General features: G+C 43.9%; 1 protein-coding gene across 3 annotated transcripts; it reads right to left on the bottom strand.

Annotated features, from left to right (window-relative positions):
* Positions 1-10597: 10597 nt before the first annotated feature.
* On the bottom strand, positions 10598-18132 carry ZBTB25 (zinc finger and BTB domain containing 25). 3 transcript variants are annotated; one of them, XM_020800768.3, is made up of 3 exons: positions 17853-18132; positions 13584-13763; positions 10598-12490 (listed from the first exon to the last, which is right to left on the bottom strand). In XM_020800768.3, exons 2-3 carry the CDS (start codon positions 13754-13756, stop codon positions 11356-11358), a joined length of 1308 nt encoding a protein of 435 aa, XP_020656427.3. In that variant the 5' UTR covers positions 13757-13763; positions 17853-18132; the 3' UTR covers positions 10598-11355. The 3 variants fall into 3 exon arrangements, with proteins under 3 accessions (XP_020656427.3, XP_078239815.1, XP_072842881.2); XM_078383689.1 differs by lacking the exon at positions 17853-18132 and adding an exon at positions 17199-17686; XM_072986780.2 differs by lacking the exon at positions 17853-18132 and having other exon boundaries at positions 13584-17091.
* Between the last annotated feature and the right edge of the window lie 5846 nt (positions 18133-23978).

The raw sequence follows: 23978 nt of genomic DNA, 5'->3' as shown, positions 1-23978 counted from the left end.
TGATGGTTTTGTTCTAGTTTGTAATGATGAGGAAAAAAGCTGGAAAAAAAACAGGATTTCGGACAATTGGTAATAACAAATATTAGATGCACATTTAAAATCTGGGTTTGATTTGGAAAGTTTGTGAAGACTAAAAGGTATCAAATCTTGAGCTCATGTTATAGGACGTTATATGGTTGAATATCAGGAAAAACTTCCTAACTGTTATAGCAGTACAACAATGGAACCAATTACAGTACCTCGCAATGTGGAGAATGCTCCAACCCTGGAGGCATCCAAGAGAAATTTAGACGTGGCAGATATGCTTTGATTTGTATTCCTGAGCAGGAGGTTGGCCTTGATGGCCTTGTAGGCCTCTTCCAACTTCATGGTTCTGTGAAAATAGCGATGGAAATCCAAGCATTGGATCATTCAAGAGCTTAATGAGATGTCCAGATAAGGTAGCGTTCTTCAAAGCACTGGAATGGCCCTGCATGTAACCAGCACCAACCGGAATAAAAATACTTTCACTGGGATATTTTATGATACCATAAGAATTGCAATATATTGAGGTACAGCAGTCGAGTCAACCAAGGCAGAACAGTCAAAACTGAGATGCCAGCTTTGCTATTACAGCTGTAGGAATGAAAGCTTTTATGCCTGTCTCCAGGACGAAATTAATCACCAAAACAAGATGGGTTGCTGATAGGTGACAAGAATATTAAAGGAGAAAATTACATAGAAGTAGAAATGAAGCAGTAGAGTAATTCTTATAAATATGTGAAACCAGCAGTTTGCTTATTATAAATACATGTGTCAGGCAACTGACCTGACTATTGGACACATGGATATCACTGGATGGCCTCCGTATTGGATGGTGAATACTTTGAAGAATTGTCTGTTGAGCTGGAGATCACTTGAGCACCACTCTCCCATCAGCCAGTTTTCAACAGCAGGCGCTCCCTCTTGATTTTATCTTTACACTTGTGTAAGAGTGATGCATGCGATTTTTTTTCATTTAGAAGAAAAAAGAGAGAATCCATCAGTTTCAGAAGCTAAGAAACAAGTGTATGAAATGTGGAAGGTCTTAGAAGTGTCATCTTGAGTGTCCCTGTAGATATTTTTTGATGCTCTGCAGTCTTGGTCAAAGTGCCATTAATTCTCTGCATGCAGTACTAATTAGATGGTCTTAAATTGCTGCCCCCCAAATTACAGTTGCCGTAATTATGATACACTCTCTAAGAAGAGTGCCGGACACGTATTAATGGTCTCAAGGTACAGAAAGCCAGATTTAGGCTGAATATCAGGGGAAAACCTCTTAACTGTTAGAGCAGTACGACAATGGAACCAATTACCTTGAGAAGTGGAGAGCACTCCAACACTGGACACGTTCAAGAGAAAATTGGGCAAGCATCTGTCAGATCTGCTTCGATTTAGGTTCTTGCCTTGAGCAGGGGGTTGGACTCAATGGCCTTACAGGCCCCTTCCAGCTCAATCGTGTTCTATGATTCTAACTGAAAAATCAAGGCTTTGGGAGGGCCATACAGTACCGTCTTCATCAGTTCCAAATGTGAAGTTCATCTGGGACTTGCTTGTGTGCGCTTGATACTTACTGCAGCTGCTGTTGTTACTGCTTATTTTACATAGTATTAGTCTTTGTGTTTGCCTCTTCTAACAGCCTCCAGATGTTAAGCAAACCTTGCGTTTCACGCAGCAGTGAGCATAAAAGAGGAGTGAGATGGGGTGAGCTTGAGCTTTATTGATGCTGATTTTAAATTCCCTGTAGCAGGAAGAAAGAAGACTAACTTTTCTCTTTCAAAGGGGTGAGGAGCAGTTGCATAAAATCCAGGGACCAAATGGCACTTAAAATAAAAGGGAAAAACAGACTGGGACCGAACAGTGTAATTCTTTTGACAGAATTGCTTCAATCGGTGCACCCCAGTCCTCCCCCCCTTGGTCCCAGCGGAGAAGAGACGCTGCTTCCAGACAGAAAGGTTTATGGCAGGTACTTCTATACTAGCAAATCAGGAGGGCCGGATTCTGGAAGGAGGACACTAAAACGGGAGGTGGGAGGAAGGAAGGATGTGGTTAGGGGAAGACTGAATTGTCAGCTCCATCCATCTTCTTCCCCCAAATTACTGCTGTTTTTTATTGCTGCTGCTGCTGTTGCAGTAACTAAACAATCAAGCTGTTAATCACAACCATGAGAAAAGACTTCGAAATGGCAGACGAACATCCAAACTCTTAGTTCCACTCTCTGCCCTCCTTCCGGTCTTATCAAACGGCCTGGGGTTTTTGTGCTTCTCACTTCTGCGCATCTCTTCACCAGGAAAAGGAATTGGATTACTTGGGAGTAAACAAAGCCTGGTGGAGGTGGTGGTGCTGCGGGTTAAACCGCAGAAGCCTCTGTGCTGCAAGGTCAGAAGAACAGCAGTCATAAGAATGAATCCATGCGACGGAGTGAGCCCCCGTCGCTTGTCCCAGCTCCTGCCAACCTAGCGGTTCGAAAGCATGCAAAATGCAAAAATGCAAGTAGATAAATAGGTACCACCATGGTGGGAAGGTAACGGCGTTCCATGTCTAAATTGTGTTGGCCACATGACCATGGAAGATTGTCTTCAGACAAAAACACGAGGTCTACGGGTTGGAGATGAGCACCACCCCCTAAAGTCGGACATGACTGGACAAATTGTCAAGGGGAAACTTTACCTTAAATAAAGCCTTCTCTCCCCACCCATAGCTATAAGCAACAATATCCAGATAACAGAAGAAGATGCAAAGGACAAGATCCAATTTCCAGCTCAGGGAGAGTGAGTGGCAGACAGCCATTGTGTCCTGGGAATATGGGCATCATCCTTCCTGAGGAACTGTTTTCCTGCCATCTGCAAGGCAGCTATTGATTGATTGATTGATTGATTGATTGATTGATTGATTGATTGATTGATTGATTGATTGATTGATTGTATTTATACTCCGCCTATCTAGTCATTTCGACCACTCTAAAACTACTGCTTTAGGCTCAAAGATAGCCAAAGGCACCATAGTGGTCTCCCTCTCTGCCCCCTCTCACTGCCTTTCTCAGCTCTTTCTCTGTCTTGACATCCCTTGAAAGTAAGCGCACAAGCCATGCTTAGTTTCACACATACGTCCAGTGGCAGATACACACACATGCCCTGCAAGACTTCCTGAGACATTTAAATGGAGTTGTCTACTTTTGCCTTCTGCCAGAGCAGGTGACTTCTCCCACCCCAGTTGAGCCCTCGAGAAGCCCGAGAGTCTTGTTCTCAAAAGCACCAGGGAGCCCATAAACATGGTGTGTATCGTTGTCTAGGTAGTGGGAGATCACAGTCAGAGACCATGACTCAGATAACAGACAGTTGACTCAAAGGCACATTATTATATGTCGTTAACACCACAGTGCACATTTGTGCCTCTTCCCCCTCCCTTTACAACTTTTCCACATGTGGAGGTGGGTATGCAACAGACAAAGGGAGGCCATGCAAGCTGTGTGCATGCAAATCATATTAAAAAGCTGTTTCCTGAAATGAATTGTAGAATCAAACCGTGGAGCAATTCATCTTTGTTCCTCGGCTGCACTGTGACAATTTAAAAGGGGATGAAAAGGAGGCTGCTCTGAAAGCAACCTTGACAAACAGCTTATATAGGAATGCAAATTAGAAAGAGAACAAGCTTTAACCGCTTTGGCTCCTGTCCTTTCCTAAGTAATATTATTATGGAGCCATTACTGTCTGTGTCATAATGGCCACAGTTATTAAAGACCAGGCTGCTTAGTAACACTCCATTCCATTCAGAAAGTCTAAGTCTAAAGGTGTTGTTCAATAAGATTGAGTCAATTTTGAGGCTCGCCAAGGTGTTGGTTTCTTTACCCTGTGGCTTTATTTATGCTTCTGCAATTTTGTGTTGCTGTTTTTTCTGTAGGCAAATTCCAGTCATGAGGGGAAACAAGAGCAGATCCATTGGCTCAAATGCTGAATGGCAAGTCTACACTTGTGTAAATCCCATTGACTCAATGCATCTACTTTAGTTGAGACCAGCAGAACAGATCATTATTCTTGGTTGTGTTGTGATGACATGTTTTGTTTTGTTATGAAAAACGAATTGTGTGGTACAAAATCCAATCACAAGAGTGAGTAATACTTTTCTTAGAGGACTAAAAAATTTTTTAAAAAACTTTGCCAGGTTTTGGGTTCAGCAGGACCTTTCTTCAGCTGGATATTGCAGAGATGGGGGAGAAACAGAAAAATGGTTGTTCTGGGTTTTTCGGGCTCTTTGGCCGTGTTCTGAAGGTTGTTCTTCCTGATGTTTCGCCAGTCTCTGTGGCCGGCATCTTCAGAGGACAGCAACCTGTACTCTGTACTGCTGTCCTCTGAAGATGCCGGCCACAGAGACTGGTGAAACGTCAGGAAGAACAACCTTCAGAACACGGCCAAAGAGCCCGAAAAACCCAGAACAACCATTAGATCCCGGCCGTGAAAGCCTTCGAGAATATATTGAAACAGAAACATATTTTTTAAAACCATCCTGGCCAGGTTTAGCAAAGTCAGAATCTTGCCTAGTTTTGGTGATACCATATTTATTGCATTCTTCAACTTGGTTCTATAAACACACACACACACACACACACACACACACACACACACACACACACACACACACACACACACACACACACACACACACACACACACACACACACACACACACACACACACACACACACACACACACACACACACACACACACAGAAAAGGTAGCCTACAGTGGCCAAAATCCTATTGCTTATCCCAATAATTTGCACTAGAGGAGGCCCATTAATTAGTAGGGACTTGGTGAGTCAGCTTCTCCATAGGTTTAATAGCTCCACATGGGTCTAATTCTAATTGTAACTAATATTAGCATAGTAAGCCTCACTTAGAGTAGGCCCATTTGAATCCATGGAATTTACAGGGCAGTTGACTCACTAAGTCCCCATGGATTCAATGGGCCTAGGAAAACGTTCCACTTGACAATTTTTGTCCTGTCGTGTTCGACTCTAGGGGGCGGTGCTCATCCCCGTTTCCAAGCCATAGAGCCAGCGTTTGTCTGAAGACAATCTTCCGTGGTCACATGGCCAGTGCGACTTAGACACAGAACGCTGTTTACCTTCCCACCGAGGTGGTCCCTATTAATCTACTCGCATTTGCATGCTTTCGAACTGCTAGGTTGGCGGGAGCCGGGACAAGCGACGGGAGCTCACTCTGTCATGTGGATTCGATCTTAGCTGGTCTTCTGATCCTGCAGCACCCAAAGGCTTCTGCAATTTAGCCCGCAGGGCCACCACGTCCCCTCCATGAGCCTACTGTAGTGCAATTTATTAGCCTGAGCAACAGCATTCTGACGTTTAAATAAATAAATCCCTCCTCTTGATGAGGAAGTTTTTCAAGCATTGCCAGAAATTCTGTATCAAGAGAATACTCTGGACTTTTCTCTCTATTTCTATTTCAGTCAAACGGAAACTTCCTTAAAGTACTGTTCCTCCTGCTTCAACATGTTTCTTTTGTTAAACACTTCTCCTTCCCACCCCCTCTTCGTGCTCTTCTGACATGTCTTTAAAGTTCCCTCATATATTGGGGTGAGTCAGCCTCCTGTGTGTCACACAACCTACAGCAGAAGCACTGGGGATGGAGGGGGGGGGTACGAGGAAAAAGTTCCTACAGTTACTATTGCAACTGACGAGTTCCCGTTTTCTGAAGGAACACTGTCCCTTTGCCGCCATCTTCTGGACAATCACAATCTCACACAAAAGGTGACACCAGATGCTTCGATTTCATGTTCTTGTGCAGAGGGAAGATTAGGACCAAATTCAGACATATGCTTGTACTGATTCCATTGGGCCATGACCTATTTTGGACTACAACTACCAGAACTACCAAGGCAGCATGACTCCATTCATTCATTCATTCATTCATTCATTCATTCATTCATTCATTCATTCATTCATTCATTCATTCATTCATTCATTCATTTGTATCTTGCTCCCATTAGTGTCACAACACTACTCTGGGTGGGTTATAACATGTATAATCGAAAACAAAAATAAAAATAGACATTAAAACCCACAACAATAACCCTATAAAACACTAGATGGCACAGACTAATCCCCAGAGCAGTTGGAGGAAAAGAGCGGAGGGAAGCTGTAAGTTCAGAAAATTAATGTGTTTTTTAAAAAAATAACAATAACTTTTCCAAACTTGGGATGGATGAGTTAAAAAAAGGAATCCTCTGAAGATGCCGGCCACAGAGACTGGCGAAACGTTAGGAAGAACAACCTTCAGAACACGGCCGAAGAGCCTGAAAAACCCACAACAACCAATAAAAAAAGGAATGGTGTGCATCTCTCCTGAAGATCATTTACCTGAGCAACCCAGTCTATCCAGGTTTCACAGGTCCAAGTGGTCTCCCAGCCAACAACCACCAGGCTGTCTTGGGAGTAGCCGCAATGCTATGGAACATGTTGCCTGTTGATATTCAGCAGGCCTCCTCCTTTCTGACCTTCAGGAAAAAGGTGAAATCAGAGCTTTTCAAAGAGTTTTTTTAAAAAAAAAAATACACCCCCCCCATATTGGATGAGTTATTATTTATTTTATTGCTGTTAGCCACCCAAAGCAGTATTCTGCCACTAGATGAGTGGGATAAATATGTAGTGAGTGAGTGAGTAAGTAAATGGGCTAATTTCTGTCCATGTAACTTTTTAATTCTCTGCATGACAACAGTGAGATGGCCATGTGTCCTGCTTTGCAGAAGACAGTCCTCTATTTGAAGAGTTGCTTTTTCCATTCACGGAGCCAGTCCAGGATAAAGGAAAAAGGATAAAGGAAAAAGGATAAGACAATGCCTTCTCCCATTTCAAGTGGACTAGCAGTTGAATTGTCAGTATCGGTGAAGGGCAGCATCCTCAGCTACAGGGCAAATAAGGTAGCACCCCACTTTCTCCCACAGCACTTTGCAGTGGAGGTAGGTGACTTCAGTGCCATGGCCGCAATGAATCCTCTCTGGGCCTTGGTTGGAACTTTAAAGTTACCCGAGGAGTTGAACTGATTTTGCAAGTAAGATTCAGCAGCTTGGATAGGTCCTGCAAAGTTTGGCTAACATTCAGAGTGGACCATTGGTTCCATGGGAAAATGAGGACCCAGGACCATTTTTGTTATGTCACATGATATACCGTATTTTTCTGTATATAAGACTATACTTTTGTCTAAAATCTTTAGACTAAAAATTGTGGGTTGTCTTATACACGGAAGTAAGCTGAGGATAGAACAAAAACAAGTGGAGGGGAAAGCAGGGATCAAAGCGATCCTGCAGCGCTTTGATCCCTTTCCCCCTACACTTGCTAAGCACCACTTAGATTTCTTAAATTTGGATTAGAAAAGTGGAGGGCATCTTATACATGGAAAAATATGGTAATTCGTTTTCGCTGCTGTAGGCCAGGTTGAATCAGCATGTGCAAAGAAGCTGGGCAGACACCTGTTTGCTTCAAGACATCTCTACTGAAGTCATCCAGCACAGATACTATGAGATAAAGAAGTCGAAAGCCTCTATAAAATGCAAAGCCACTAAGTATTTATATTTTGCATGTAAAACAATGCAAAAAAGGACAGCCTTTATATAGTACCTTGCAAAACAATCTGCCCAGTGGCTCACATGTACAGTACTACTGTAAAGGCCTAGTGGCACTGTCCAGGGTGTGTCACATGTATCATCTTTCCTCTGACTGAAGAGATTTTATTGACTAAGCGTCTGTAGGAAATCCCTGCTTGCCCCTGGTGAACACGTGAGACCAGTACAGACTTTGAGATACAAGATTACAGAAAGAGAACAAAAAAGCTGCTTTCTAGCCTATTTGTGTCGACGACCAGCAAAGGTAGGGTGAAGTCCTGGGCTCTGTCGTAGGCAAAGCACATGTTCTACCGCACAGCTGTGGTCCCATTATGACACTCATGGATGCAACCCTGTTGCTCACAATCAGCTAATTCGATTGGTAATGTAATTCCAAATCTGTTCTCAGCTCAGCAGGCCACTCTTACCTGGTAAACCTATAATTCTACAGAAAACGCTTTGCATAGATCAAACCTGTGATAATCCTATTAAAGCATTCACCGAAAAGCATACTGCATGAATAACAAATACTACCACCACCACACAGTGAAGTCATTTGGAAAAACAAATAATTTTATTATTTGACTTTTATTCAAGACAAGAGTGAGGGACTTAGAAGAGGCTGGAAATTTTGGAGGCAAAGCATTCGAAAGAATCAATGCATACATTCTAATGGGGGCTTAAGTCTTTTTTGGGCAGGGTTAACCCTAATACACTAATAAATCATATAGGAGCACAAGGGTGAAGGGAAAATACGGACTGTCTAGCACATCTAAAGCTAGGAGGAATAGTTTTTAATTAAGCAAATCTACTGAGAGCTTACCAGGCACCACTGAAGTTCCATGCACGTCAGATCAACAGGTAATTTTCCCTCCTTAGGGCCTGTTTTGTGGCTCCTTGGGGTTTTTTTCAGACAAGCGATTTGGTACCTGCAGGACCCTGCCTCTGTTTGCTGGGAAGCAGGAACAGAGAAGGGATGATGCCTTTCCGCCCTGCCTTTGCAGGCCTCCTGGACGCCTGGGTTGGAAAACAGGCATTGTTGTGGTCTGAGAGAACTATGACGTGCCAAGAAACAAAACAAAACAAAAAAACTACACCAGATGCTATTCACAACCCTATGTACTAACTAGAAAGTGTTTAGAATCTGGTTAAGGAAATAAATTATGAAACATGCCAAAGAACAGGGGAAGGTGACATGCAAGAAAGAGTCCATGGCTTCCTTTACCCTCCCTCTGGATGGTGGCAGACCCTAATACTCCCTCAACCGTCCCCTAATTGCTCACCCTCCTGATTCTGCCCCCCACACCCCAATGGCAGATCACTGGCCAGTCATTTCTCATTTCGAAACAAGGCCCCCTTTTTGTCCTCAAGCAGGGCTGGGGGGAGCACATCACACTCTTCCTGAAGCTTCTAAGGATATAAATTGTCTTTCCAGGGGATGAAATTTGAGGGCAGAGCTCAGTGGAGGAAGGACTTGGGGAAAAGGCCACACGTTGCCCATCCCAGTTGAAAATGGTTTCAGCCGATTACAGAACCATCCTGATCCGAGTCAACAGATAGCGAACACCATTCTAGCAGAGGTCATCCATTTTGTTTCTCAGGAAAGGAAGTCTCTGGCAAGGGGCTGATTGTGGAAGCTTATCTACCAGTGTGCTCTTCCCACCAGAATTATTCTTTCCCACACAGAAATATTGGTAATCAATTGGTCAATTCACTAATATTAAAGACCATCGTCTTTCACGTTTCCCCTTACGTTTCTCCATCATCTAAGCTAAGGGGTAAACTGAGGTACTAAGAGGCCCACCCATGAGCTAAGGCTTGGCCTTACAGCCATCTGGTATCACAATATGGTATTTTTTTAAAAAGGCATTTTCAGTAGCAGTCCCCATTGTTGAATATCTTTCTGGAAAAGACCAAACAGCACTTTGCTTTCTTGCATTTCCTTTTCTTTGGCACGGTTTTTGTTGCTGCCTCCTGTACAATGTTACAAGCCTCCATCCATAGTTCTTCAGGCACTCTCTCCACCAAATCTAGTTCCTTAAATCTGTTCACTTCCACTGTGTATTCATAAGGGATTTGGTTTAGATTATACCTGACTAGCCCAGTGGGTTTTCCTACTTTCTTCAGTTTAAGCTTGAATTTTGCTATAAGAAGCTGATGATCACAGCCACAATCAGCTTCAGGTCTTGTTTTTGCTGACTGTATAGAGCTTCTCCATCTTTGGCTGCAGAGAACATAATCAATCTGATTTTGGTATTGCACATCTGGTGATGTCCATATGTAGAGTCGCCTCTTGTGTTGTTGGAAAAGTTTGTGATGACCAGCTTGTTCTCTTGACAAAACTCTATTAGCCTTTGCCCTGCTTCCTTTTGAACTCCTAGGCTAAACTTACCTGTTGTTCCTTTTATCTCTTGACTCCCTACTTTAGCATTCCAGTCCCCTATAATGAGAAGAACATCTTTATTTGGTGTCAGTTCTAGGTGTTGTAAGTTTTCATAGAATTGGTCAATTTCAGCCTTTTCAGCACTGGTGGTTGGTACATAAACTTGGATTACTGTGATGTTGAAAGGTCTGCCTTGGCTTCATATTGAAATCATTCTATCATTTTTGAGATTGTATCCCAGTACAGCTTTTCCCACTCTTTTGTTGATTATGAGGGCTACGTCATTTCTTCTACAGGATTCTTGCCCAAAATAGTAGATATAATACTTTTACCCCCACCTTTCTCCTTAAAAGGACCCAATGTGGCTTAAATAGCATAAAGGCAGCTTCCAAACGGAAGAGGGATTTTGTTAAAGGTAGTTCTATCTCTTAGTAAAAGAAATCTTAATTGGTTGATTATGCAAGCTTTTGATAAAAGTATTATTTCATTAAGTATGCACTGAAACATATACACTTAAAGCGAATCATCCTGCAAAGGGAAAAAAGGCTTTCAGCGAATTGTTGCTGATAGTTCCCCGCTCAAGGTTTGTAAGTCCTTTTATTGAAACCAATTAAAAAGAACAGACTACAACCTCATTAATAAAATACATGCCTAAATGGACTAGAAAGTTTTAACTTGATTAATCTAACTACGAAAGGGTTAAGCACTGTAGCCTTGCCTACTGTTGTAGAAAAATAACAGAAATTGTATTTATTTTAAAAGTATTACTTTTTAATTCTGGAACTGAACTTCAGAGGCTCTCTACGCCCCAGTTTGTAATCACACACACATACTTCGTATCAGGCTAAAATCATTTGGGAACATCCCACTTTGAAGTATAGAGGGGTTAAGTACAAAACTAGTGGTAAGAGGACATAAAGCCATCCTAGATGTGGATCAGGCCAGAGGCCATTTAAGCTACCGCGGCTAATTCTTACTAACAGCAATTGTCCATCTAGCTTTAGGTAAAGATCTCTCTCAGTCCTAAAACCCAAATCTAGAACCTTACACATGCAAAACCACAGAAGATCTGCTTGCATTTCACAGGAGTTCTTTCTATGGCCAATACACAGGTGGGATACAATCATGTCACAAACTTTTCCCGCATGGTTTTCCTCCTGTCTGCAAGACTGGAGTAGGATGATAAGGAGTTCCCCAAGTCCATAAGAGAACAGAGAACAAGACTTTCAGGAGCACAAGACACCTTTGGCAATAGTCATAAAGATAGAGCACCAAATGCACGAATGTAAAACATATGTAATACAAAGGATGCAAAAAAGAAACAAAAAAAAGCCCCCTATTCTACCAGGATGGTGTCAATGCTCTCTTGTGAGAGGTCAGGATCTGATACAGTTTGTGAGTTGACATGAGCCTGCGTGAGGGCGGCACTTTTCATCATACTCTGAGTCCAGCTGTCACCGTACGGCTGAAACTTGGAGGTCACTGCACTGCCAAGCCTTTGGCATCGACTGAACTTGAAGTGTTTGCCTTTGTGGGCGTACATGTGTTCGAGCAGTTGGCTTTTCCGCAGAAACTTGTGACCACAGACTGTGCAGCTCACCTTCCTTTTCCGCGAAAAGGAAAAGTTGCAGTTTAACTCCACAGGCTCAGAGTCTTTGGATACGAGAGAGAGCTGGCCGATGGGCAAGGGCTCCAGAGTGCTGCGACTGGGATGTTCAGACTGGCCCTCATTCTCTCTTCGAAGAAAAGGGCCAAGGCGGTGGCTTTCCATGGCCTGGTGGTTGTCATTAACAGCTTGGAGCTGGCTAAGGTCACTGCTTTCCAGGATTGAAGCTGGAACCCCAAAGGGCAGCGATCCAGATACGTGAGTGAACAGGTGTTCACGTAGATTATTTCGGGATTCAAAATGCTCCCCGCAGTACTGACATAAATGGATTTTGGTTTTAGAAAAAGCTGGACCCCTGACATCGGGGGACGAAGACGTGTGACTCTGAGACACCACCGGTTCCGTGTCCACTTTCTCTTGTTTTATAGTCACAGGTGGGCTGGAGGTCTCTTCTAATGGCTTCCCAGCTGTCTGGACCGAAGGATGAGAAACCTCCTGGTCCAAAGAGCCATCGTCCAGCCCAATCGCTAGAGATAGCTGAAGCTGCGGGTGGTCACCCTGATTAGCAGTTCTGCTACCGAGGCTTGTCAAACTTTCTTTTGTCTGGAGGCTTTCTTTGACAGTCTTGTGTGTGGTGGAAATCTGAATCCCATACAGGTTTGAAGAAGGCACAGCCTCTGGAGAAAGCATCTGGTTCATTTCAATTGCCATGCGAGAAAGGTAGTCGGCGTGCAGGAAACGGATGCCTTCCTCCAACCGGGCATGGTTGACCATCTGTTTTGGGCCTTTTCCAGTATACATGATGTGCAGCAAATAGCTGAATATGTCTGGCTGGATGTCGGTTGGCTGAATCTTTATGCATTCGCTGCTTGAAACAAAGAGGAGAGTTAAGTAATTACATCAAAGGCCAACTTCACCTGCCTAAAGGTGATACGGAATGCAAGATTTGCAACATAGGCACCAGCATTATCTTAGAGACAGATGGCACTTTTCAACAGAATCCAATATGAGGATTACAGTCCACTATCTTAGAAGGGTGACATTTATCCCATGTGGAAATTAGGTATACAAATTAAGATAGAGAATAAGTAGTGAAGTTGGAGGAAATAACAAAAACAATAACAAAATGTCACTGTAATAAATGTACCCTAGCAGATGAAAAAAGCAGACACTTTTATAATAGCCAATGCTATACATAGCATGGTCTCCGGCTCCCTCTTGAGGCCAGTTTTGATAATAACTTCATGGAAAAATATTTCCCTCTATGGCCAGTTCTTATAACTTCATTGTTAAAAATAGATATTTGTGGTTTTTTCTTTTAATATTTTTAATATTTTCAGATAAATGATTCAGCGGATACTGACCCCATGGATAAAGGAGTCCTCTATGGAATAGGTAGCATGATCATTCACAAAGCAATGTTGACAAATACCTTGGTATCTTTAGAAAAATTGGCTCATTAATCACAAGGCAGACTGTCATCTGAACTTGGCCAACTCATTAGCCTGTTCTATTTGCATCACTATCACACTAACACTATCACACCTAATTTCTGGAATGGTTCTGCAACTTAAAAACAAAAGAAGTTAATTTTCATTTTAATTTTTTTAAAAAAAGATAAATGAACTGTACAAATAAACATATATGATATTTTAAGCCAATATAAAAAAGACAAGCATCCTGACATCCTTACAAAGGCTTCCTTTTATCTGAGCTCCAGGTATTGATTTAGCCAAGACTTTGCTCTGCAAGCCATTAGGCTGAAGACTGATAACACTACTCAGATTTGCATTTCAGATTCTTCACTTCTCAGGTTTGCATTTCACAAGGAAGACAGACGTTGCGTCACACAGCAATGGTCCAGTGGGCATTCTGAACCATCCACCACCCCATCCATACCAGCAATCATGCCTGTGTTTGAAACCTTAAACGTTCCCGAAAGACCGTCATTTTCTCACCTTGTCTGATGAATAAATATCATCTTAAAATAGTTTGAAAAGGCAGCCAGGACTGCCCGGTGGGCTTTGAAATACACGTCTCCAATTGCAACGGTGCAGTCACAGAGAAAACCGAACTCCCGCTGCATGTTCAGCTGCTGCAAAAGAATCAAGCTGTGGCTGGCTGTATCCATGGTGCTTCTAGGAGATAAAAGAGAACTTCTTAAAGGAAAGACGTGTAAGGAAGGCCATGACAAGCAGAGGCAGAACACACGTCACCAATGCAGAAGCACATCCTTCCCCAAACTCAATCCCTAGGCCTTCCTGCTAAAGCTGGGAAGAATCCCTCTCTGAAACGTCAGAGACTTGCTTCCAGCCTGTCCAGCCAGCACTGAGCTGGAAGGATTTATGGTCTAACATGGTCCGCAGGGAGTTCCTAAGGAATATAAATGGTTAAGAGGAAAGCTAGAGCAATTCTCACAACATATTTATTTTAAAACATAATATTCTACAAAATGTATTTCATCTCCATTCATTTGGACTCTGTCTAGAACCCCCAATTCAATCTGCATATTAAATTGGGGTTTTGGAATGTATTCTGATTTAGACCAAAGGAATTATGTACCCCATGCATTTTGATTTGTTCCCTAGATCTAAAGTGATTTATGAGCCTCTTGTTGACTTGTTGGAAAACAAAGAACAGATATATATGCCAGATTTCACACAACTTGCTTTAGGGAGCTGTACAGTAGCCACTATTAAATTTTAGTTATCTTAGTAATCCCATTTGATTTGTGATTTAAACAGGATGGATAAAAACCAATATTTTTAAAAAAATAAATTTACTTTAATCATGGTTAAAATTTTAAAAAATGATTTAAAAAAATTAAATTGTCAATAAAATCCATTTTAAAATCATGATTGCAATCATTTGATTTAAATCAAATCCATCCTGGTTACAAACACAATGTGTCTTTTCACTTCACCCAGTCACTTCACTCTGCTCAGGAACAGAATCTGGCCATTCCCCTTTGATCCAGATCATTCTAATCAGACTTGAATAGATTTGTTACAAATCAATCTAATCAGACTGATTTGGACACTAACATCAGTGCATAGTCCTATTATTTCTTATGGTCAGTGCTGTATGAGGTCACTATCCTAGCACAAAACCTCTTGTACTAGTTAGTGGCTATGTACTTTCAGAGGGTGACACCCGACACATTTTCTGCAAGTGGTTGCACAAGAGGTTATACAAACAGTCCGTTGCACAACTGCCTGCTCAACAGTGCAATTCCGCACGACTACACTAGCTGGGATTTTCCCTCCATTCGCATTATGTTCGGTTTAGGCTTATCGGTTTAAATAAATAATGTTATCACCCAGTTCTGAACTTTGTATCTTGATTTTCTAAAATTCTTAACTAACTTCCCATTGAAAGTGTAAAAATGAGCCATAAATATTCTAAAATAAATATATTTATTTATGTTGGGTATTGGATGACCGGCTTTCATAAAACCTTATCTCAAGGAAGTTTACTGAATGAATAAAAATAATATATAAGACATGACATCCATGATATACATAGTAAATTTCAAAACAATAAAAGAATAAACCCATAAAACAGCAATAAATCATAACAAAAGCATAAAACGGCTGTGTTTGAAACAAGGATGGCAAACTTTTTTGGACTGGGGATTGTTTTGCAGTTACACTGAGATTCTATCCCACTGTTCTTTTACATTCATTTCAATTACATTATAGCCATGTATTCAGCAAATGACCTTACGCACAGGCACAGCACTCATCAGTAGGGCTTCTCCACTTAAATGCAAATTTTAGCCTATCATGTGTACCCACTGAAACTCCTAGCCAATCAGGGTTTCCATTTATTTCCATTTAAAACTACAGCCAATTAACCTGTAGTTTTAAAAGAGGCTGTTGTGTTATTCTGTAAAAATATATCAGACAAGAAACAAAACAAAGATTATCTATTTTGTTTTGTTTCTTGTCTGATCCATTTTTTACCAACTAACATATATATTGGTTCTGTTTTCTTTGCACGGGTTATTAGGCAAGAAACAAAAACAGAAACAAGGAGACCGTGGTGCACATGAAGTTCCAGCCAGTCATAAACCCTAATTGGCCTAATAGGCAAGAAACAAAACCAAGCAGAAACAAAAATAAAGAAGACAAAACATTGTGGCATCTTTAAAGATGAACTGCTATTATCTGTTGTGCACTTTCATGGACAAGACCATTTCTTCAAATACAGTGGTGGCCCGCATAGCAACGATAATCCGTTCTGGATAAATCGTTGCTATCCGGAAAAGTCACTATATGGGGCAAAAAACCCCACAGGAACGCATTAAACTCCGTTTAATGCATTCCTATGGGGGATAAACTCACCGCTAAGCGGGAATCCTCCATAGGGCCGTCATTTTCGCCGCCTCTGTAAGCGAGGACTCGGCGTAAAAACGCTGCCGGCGACCATTTCCTTGATCTGGTAGCCATTTTGGAACCGCCGATCAGCTGTTCTAAAACATCGCAATGCGAAGATCAGTAAGCGAAACGCATCGCTATGCGGATTCGTCGTCAAACGGTGTGCTCGTTAAGCGAGGCACCACTATATAAGAGTGAGTTTACATGGCAAATGTTTATATATTTGATGGTTGTTGTGGGTTTTCCAGGTTGTTTGCCTGTGTTCTTAAGTCTTTTCTTCCTAACATTTTGCCAGTCTCTGTGGTCGGCATCTTCAGAGGACAGGAGTTGGAACTCTGTCTGTACTCTATACTGTATATTTATTTGTCAGATAATGTCTTACGGAAGTGGACTTGTCCATGAAAGCTCACCTTAAAATACCACAGTTAGTCTTTAAAGGTCCCAGAACATTTTTGTCTTCTTTATTTTTGTTTCTGCTTGGTTTTGTCTTCGGCCTAATAGACCAATCAGGGTTTATGACTGGGTGTACAACAGTCTCCTTCTTTCTAAAATGAATTTATGGCTATTGGGGTGCATGTACCAGATGCCGTTCTGTTTCAGCCCCACATGTTTACTCAAGGGAAAGGTAGGGAAGGGACGTTGTTGAGCAGCTCTTGGATTACCTCCTCAGACAAAATCATTCCCTGCACCCGTAAACCAAAATATCGGGGAGCTGTTTAGAACGTAAGCGTTTCTCCCCCCCCCCCAAAAAAAAGACATGGTAGTCTCCCTTCAAGAAATGTTCCTCTAAAAGAGGGGTGGACAACTTTCCTCAGCGTGGAGGCCCATGTCCTGCCCACCCACCTACCCAAGACTTTCTTGGGCTGAAGGACTACCCAAAAAGGAAACGCCCGCCGACCCACCACCCCCCAAAACCCAAACCGGAAACGGCTGGAGGTTCACTTTCAAAACCAGGTGTTTCCAGATGTTAACGCGGGGGGGGGAATGCCCTCAAGGCGCCCTTTTCAAAAGTCCAAGACCCACCACGTTTGGAGAGCAAAGCTGGGGGATGCAAAAACCAGCGGGGTGTGTGTGTGTGTGTGTGTGTGTGTGAGAGAGAGAGAGTCAGTCACTAATCCTGCCCACTCCCGGTCGGAAGCGAAACAGTACACGAAGCCTGAAGGGGCCACGCTCCCCCCCCCCCAAAAAACACACCTCGTAAGGAGGAATCGCTGCCCACTCGCTCCCCTTCCCCTGGGCGCGCGAGGGCCAACACGGTCCCCCTCCGGTTGGAGAGAAGCGGGAAAAGAGGGGCCGCGCCCGGGCCCTGGGAGGGAGGGAGGGAGAGGAAGGGCAGGTGGGGAAAGCAGCCCCGCTTCCCGCCCCTGGGGGCCAGAAGGGCTCGCAGGCAAACGAGCTGAGGGGAGGGAAGGGGAGGAGGCCTTTCGGCCGGCCGGCTGCCCACTGCCCGCCACGCAAGCCTGCAAAAAAAAAAGAGAGAAAGAGCAGCCTTGGCGGGGAGGCCGAGGGCGGTCGGCAGAGAACCGGTTGGGGCCGTTCCCGAGCCGAGGGAGAGGCCGGCGGAGCCTTCCCCGCGTCTGCGGGGGCTGTGGGCGTTTCTGGCCCAGTTGCGGGGAAAGATAGGAAAAAAAAAGAAGGAACCGTTTCCTGCGCGCCCTTTCCTGCTCCACCCGCTGGACTGCCTGCCCGCCCGCCTGCCCGCTGGCCCTTCTCAAGCCTCCCGAGCAGCGCTAAGGGGGAGAAGAGGGGGCCGCCTCCCTCCCTTCCCTTCTTGTCCCCAAGGTGAAGCCTCCGGCCACGGTTCGTAGGCCAAACGCGACCCTGGCCAGGCGTTCAGGCGCGCCTTACCGGAGAGGCCTCCTTCGGGGGAAAGGGACCGGCGGTAGCAGCAGTAGCGGCGGTTGGGACGGAGGGAAGGGCGAGCGCGCGCCCCCGCGGCTGCTGGTGCGCGAGGCTGGGCCGCCGTGCACGCTCGCCTTCCCCAGCCCCTCAAAAAACTGTGTGTGTGTGTGAGGGGGGTACAGTACAGTATGTGCTTATGTGGGTCAGTGTTGTGCGTGTGGGAAGCTGCGAGGTCAGCTATGTGTGAGCACCAGCTCTTTTATACACCCTCCGCCTTCTCAGCGATGTTGTTTCAGCAGATTTTTGTTTATTCGTCCTCCTCATTATCCCACAGTTCTGCCCCGCCTTTCCTCAGGGGAGCCCATGGCAGCTTCCATGGGGTTTTTCTGTCTTTACAACAGCCCTGTGAGGTCGAGCAGGCCGGGTGAATGACCCAAGGTCAGCAGGGAACCTTCTTTTATTATATTATGTCAGTAATAGGTAAATGTGAACTAACAAACAGAAATGGTGCTTAATGCTCAACCTAAAAAGACAACAGCTTTGCAGCTTGGGCGTCTCAGTGGCCAGAAGGTTGTTGCCCGTTAAAAGCCAAGGCATTGTTTGTTTCTTGAGGTAGTTGAACTGGCCCATGCCTGAGTTATAGCCATCTTGGATTACTGTGACATGCTGTACATGGGAGGAAGACCATAGCTGCGATACAAGGATGTCTGCAAGTCTGAAAGCCTTAGGAATAGACCTCAACAGATAGGAAACCTTGACCTCTGAGCATTCAGCCTGGAGGGAGGCAGTGCATCACGGTGTCTCCCATTTTGAAGAGACATTTGTCCAGCAGGCTGAGGCAAAGAGGCAGTCCCGAAACCAGCAAAATCAGGAAGCTGGACAGGGGACAGACTGTATTTGTCTTCAGTGTGGAAGGGATGGTCACTCTCGAATTGGCCTCCTCAGCCACACTAGACGCTGTTCCAAGTCCTCCATATAGAGCATGTTACCATAGTCTCTCAAGACTGAAGGATGCCTACTCTGCTGTACAGTACATGGGGGCTACCTCTGACAAGCGTTCAGGAATTTCAACTGGTTCAAAACGTTACAGGCAGAGTGTTGATGAAGGAGAATAATAACCCCGTTGTTATAGCCCTCTCTGGTTACTGGCCCATTTCCAGACTCAGTTCAAATTGCTGGTTTTGACTTGTAAATCTCTAAGCAATGTTGGTCCAGGTTATCTCAAGGCTCCTATCTTCATGTATGAGCTAGAACAGATGTTAAGATCCTGAAGGGAATCCTTTCTCCTATCTTTATCACTCTTACAAATATATGGGTGAGGACAAGATAAGGCCTTCTTGGTGGATGCTCCTAGGTCGTGGAACTGGCAATGTCTTTTCTCTTCCGGCAATTTTAAGTGATCCAGACTCACTGCAGTGTTTTTAACATGCTTTTCTTTTCTTATTTAAAACTTTTTATTTGCTATGTGTATTTCTTCTATTTTATATTGTCTCTCTTTTTTAGTTCAATTGTCTTTTAAGATTGTATTTTCATAGCATTTAAAATATTTTTATTTATACATTTGTCACTTCCTTTGCCGTTTAATAAGCTGCCTTGAGTTCCCAGAAAGGCAAGATATAAAGGAAATAAACAAATGCTTTATTTTAAAATAATACCTCTCCCTCTCTCAGATTATACCTTGGAATGTAATACAGAGAAAACTGGATGTTTCCACAGAAATTCAAGTGCTAAAAATTATCCTGGCCTATACCCTTTCAAGCTTCAGATAGGGCACTGTTGAAAGTATGAAAAGTGTTCAAGAAGGGGTGGGGGAAAGAGGAAGGAAACTGGTTATATAGAAAATTACTACCTTAGAGAAAATGATTCCACATTATCTTCTTGACCAGGTTAGTTTCTATAGGAGGGGAATATTTCGGCACACAGCCTTGTAAATCCACCCACCACCTCTGTGCTGGCCAATGTCCTACACAGTCTACGACATGTTTTATGTGTGTTAATGTCAAATTTGGCCTGAACCCACTACCAATAGTAAGCAAAGGGAGAATGGGGTAAAGTTAAGCTGCACCTGGCACAGAGGAGGAAGGTTGCTTTGGTGCTTGAGTGAGCAGAATGAAAGACAACCAAACCACAGAGAGTTGTGCACTTTAGATTCAGCCAGTGCTGAAGAAAACGTCTGGAGGAGAGAGGGTGCATTACGGTTTCTTTTATCTGGAGCACCTCCTCTTGAGCTCAGAAAGCTTTGCAGGCTGTGCCATATACCCTGTGCTGCCGCATTCCCTGAGCATAGAGTTGTGGTTTTAAGCGGTGCAAGGAAGCGAGGGCCCCAGATACTGTCTTGTCACTTCCCTTGAGTAGAGGTTTGGCAAGCTCTAAACAAATACCTGTACCAGCATGCAATCAGACAGACAGCAGTGGGTTGGGGGCTATCCCGTGTTTTGCACCAAATGTGATAGGTATGACTATATGCCTCTTGGGCAAAAGTCATGGGTGTGGCCTCGTTGCAAGGAGTTCCAAGAACTTAGGGAAAGGGTTTGCTCCCTTAAGGTCTTGGTTGTGGACCGGGAGAAGCAGAGACAGGGAGAGGGGGACCACGGAGAGACTTCCAGGGACCTTCAGGCAACCCACAGACAAGCAGCTCCACAGCTGCTGGGATTGGAAGTCTCCAGGCTCCATAGAAGAGCTGAGAGAAAAGATACTGGAAGTGGCGGAGATGGATGTACTAACAGAAGCACTAAATGAAAGGTCATCTTAAAAAGGACTCAAAAACTGGGACTGATTTTACACTGGACACGAACTATGGATTATTGGAAGGCATAGAGAAAAGAAGAATGTGAAGGTTCAATTAGGGAATGGAAAGATTAGTAACTATAGCAATTCTGGTAAAACCTGTTAAGCTGGGTTTTTGTTTTTGTTTTTTGTTATCTTCTTCTTTTAGTATAATTCTATAAGTAGATGTAAAAGTATTCCCTCACTCTCTGAAATTTCACCTTTTCCCTACCCATACCTATTCCCTCAGCCATAAATCCCCTCACCCCACAATCCTATCCTTATTGAAAAGGAATAAAAATGTAAAAAAAAAAAAAAAAAAAAGGAACGGAGGAAGTTGCTGATCTCCTAACTAAAATATACAACTTGTCCTTTAAAATGCCCAGTGCCAGAGGACTAGAGCAGTGGTTCTTAACCTTTGTCACTCAGATGTTTTTGAACTGCAACTCCCAGAAACCCCAGCCAGCACAGTTGGTGGTGAAGGCTTCTGGGAGTTGCAGTCCAAAACTCTTGAGTAACCCAAGGTTAAGAACCAGTGGACTAGAGCAGTGGTTCTTAACCTGGGCGATAATGCCCCCCAGGGGGCAATTTCATTTTTCAGGGGGGCGGTAGAACGAAAAGGGGCAGCGTGGGGGCGCTGGAGCAGAAGGGGGGGCGGTAGGGGGCGCTGGAGCAAGCCAAACCTGTGAGGATGGCTGCAGCCTTTTTACAATGTGCATGAATATATATTTTCCTCCTATCTTAATTTAGTTTCAGAGTTTTTGTCTTGAAATTTTTAGTTCCTGCATTTTATGCCCTTTTTATATTTCTTTTTGAGTCTTAAAATTCGCTTGCAACTAAATCATTAAATGTTACTTTTTGGGGGCATTTCATTTTCTTGGAATTGAATTTTGTTTTCAGGGGTCAGTGGATTTAAGTGTCTTAAACAAACAAACAAACAAACAAGATATAATAAGAAATAAGAGGGGGGCGATGATAACTTCCTCAATGGCTCAAGGGGGCGTTTCTTTCAAAAAGGTTAAGAACCACTGGACTAGAGGATAGCACATGTCACACCAATCTTTAAAAAGGGAAGGTGGGGGGGGGGAATCTGGGAAACTACAGTCCAGTTAGCCTAATGTCTGTTCCAGGTAAGATGGTGGAAAGCCTCATCCAAGATGAACTCTTAAAACATATTGAAGAACAAGCCTTGCTGAGGGAAAACTAACATAGCTTCTGTAAGGGTAAGTCTTGCTTCACAAACCTTTTAGAATTCTTTGAAAAGGTCAAGAGGCATGTGGATGCAGGCGAACCAGTAGATAGTGTCTTATCTGGATTTTGAGAAGGCATTTGACACAGTCCCTCACCAAAGGCTGCTAAGAAAACTCCACAGTCAGGGGATAAAAAGGCAGGTCCTCTTATGGACAGTATTGGTTGAGAACCAGGAAGTAGAGAGTGGGTGTCAATGGGCAATTTTCACAATGGAAAAAGGTGAAGAGCAGTGTGCCCCAGGGATCTGTCTTGGGACCAGTGCTTTTCAACCTGTTCATCAATGACCTGGAGACACGGATAAGCAGTGAGGTGGCCACGTTTGCAAATGACACGAAACTTCCGGGTGGTGAAGACTTAAAGGGATTGTGAAGAACTCCCAAAGGATGTCTCCAAACTGGGAGAATGAACAGCAAAATGGCAAATGTGTTTCAGTATAAGAAAATGTAATGAACACTGGGGCAAAAATATCAAAACTTTAGTTCTCAGCTAATGGGTTCTGAGCTGTCCATAATAGATCAGGAAAGAGAGCTTGGTATGTTGGTGGACAGTTTGATTAACATGTCAATCCAATGTGTAGCGGCAGTGAAAAAGGCCAACTCCATGCTAGGTATCATTAAAAGGGATTGAAAATAAAACAAGTCAACATTGTAATGCTATTGTCACTAGTAATGCTGCACTTGGAGTTCTGGTTGCCGCACCTCAAAAAGGATGTGGTGAAACTGGAAAAGGTTTAGAAGAGAGTGACTAAAATGATGACTGGGCTGGGGCGCCTCTCTCGAAAGGCTACAGCGTTTGGGGCTCTTTAGAGAAAAGGCGCTGGGGTGGGAATATGATTAAGATGTATAAAATTATGCAAGGGGTGGATAAAATGGATAGAGGGAAGCTCTTTTCCCTCTCACACAATACCAGAACCAGGGAGCATCCACTCAAATTGTGTGTTGGGTGAGTGAAAACAGACCAAAGAAAATCTTTCTTTCCCCAGCATGTTAATCTATGGAACTCCTTGCCACAGGATGTGGTGATGGCATCTGGCTTAGATGCCTTTAAAAGGGGATTGGCCAGATTCCTGGAAGGAAAGTCCATCACATGTTACAAGCCATGATGGGGATGTAGAATCCCCAGGTTTAGAAGGAAGGTCCCTCAAAATGCCAGATGTAGGGGAGGGGTATCAGGAGACAGGGATCTCGTCGTTTCGTGTGCTCCCAGAGGCATCTGGTGGGGCCACGGTGAGATACAGGGAGCTGGACTAGATGGGCCCTTGGCCTGATCCAGCAGGGCTCTTCTTATGTTTTTAATTGGGGCCAGCCTGGCCTCATGTGGGAAGGAATTCCAGAGTCTCGGAGCAGCAACAGAGAAAGCCCTTTCCCATCTCCTCACCAAACGCACCTGTGAGTGGTGGGAACAAGAGAAAGGCCTGCCTCTGCTGATCTTGACATCCAAGTGGGCTCATAAAGGGAGACATGATCCTTGAGACAGCTTGGATCCAAAATGTTTAGGGCTTTTATAGGTTGAAACCAGCACTTCTGAATTATGCTCAGAAAAGGACTGGCAGTCAGTGAAGCTGCTGTAATAGGGGGCCTGTGGAATCCATATAACCAGTCCCAGTTCATCATCTGGCTGAGGTGTTTTGGACCCACTTTCCAAAGGCTGGCCACATAGAACATGCAGAGGATCTTGACATATCCTATCTTTTCCTTAAACACAACTTTATTTCTTTAGTTTTCCCTCCCCCCTCCTACCAAAGAGTTCAGGATAGCCCTGAGGGCCCACCTTCCTGCTCAAAAGATATCAAGACTCACTGAAAAAGGCAGAAAGGCTGGGGCAAAGCCGGAGGCGACAGGAAACGAGGAAGACCAAAGAAGGGATGGATGGTTCACTTAAAAAAAAGGGGGGGGGGATGACCCAGCAGTGGCGGTGGCGAAAAGTGGCTCAGAGATTGGTGCCAGATCAGGGAGTAAAGGGGCTCGATTCAGCACGCCCTGGGGTCCATCCTGCACTCTGAACCCCCACACTCGCGCTGGCTCTTCAGGTAGCCCCCCCCCACACACACACACACGTTCTCGCCACCCCATTCCTACTCCATCCCTAAACCCATTTGCTCCTGGATCTGCACAC

This window comes from Pogona vitticeps, chromosome 1 (assembly GCF_051106095.1).
Source record: "Pogona vitticeps strain Pit_001003342236 chromosome 1, PviZW2.1, whole genome shotgun sequence".
Classification (NCBI taxonomy): Eukaryota; Metazoa; Chordata; class Lepidosauria; order Squamata; family Agamidae; genus Pogona; species Pogona vitticeps.
Note: the sequence above shows the minus strand (reverse complement) of the source record. Positions and strands in the feature narration are given on the sequence as shown.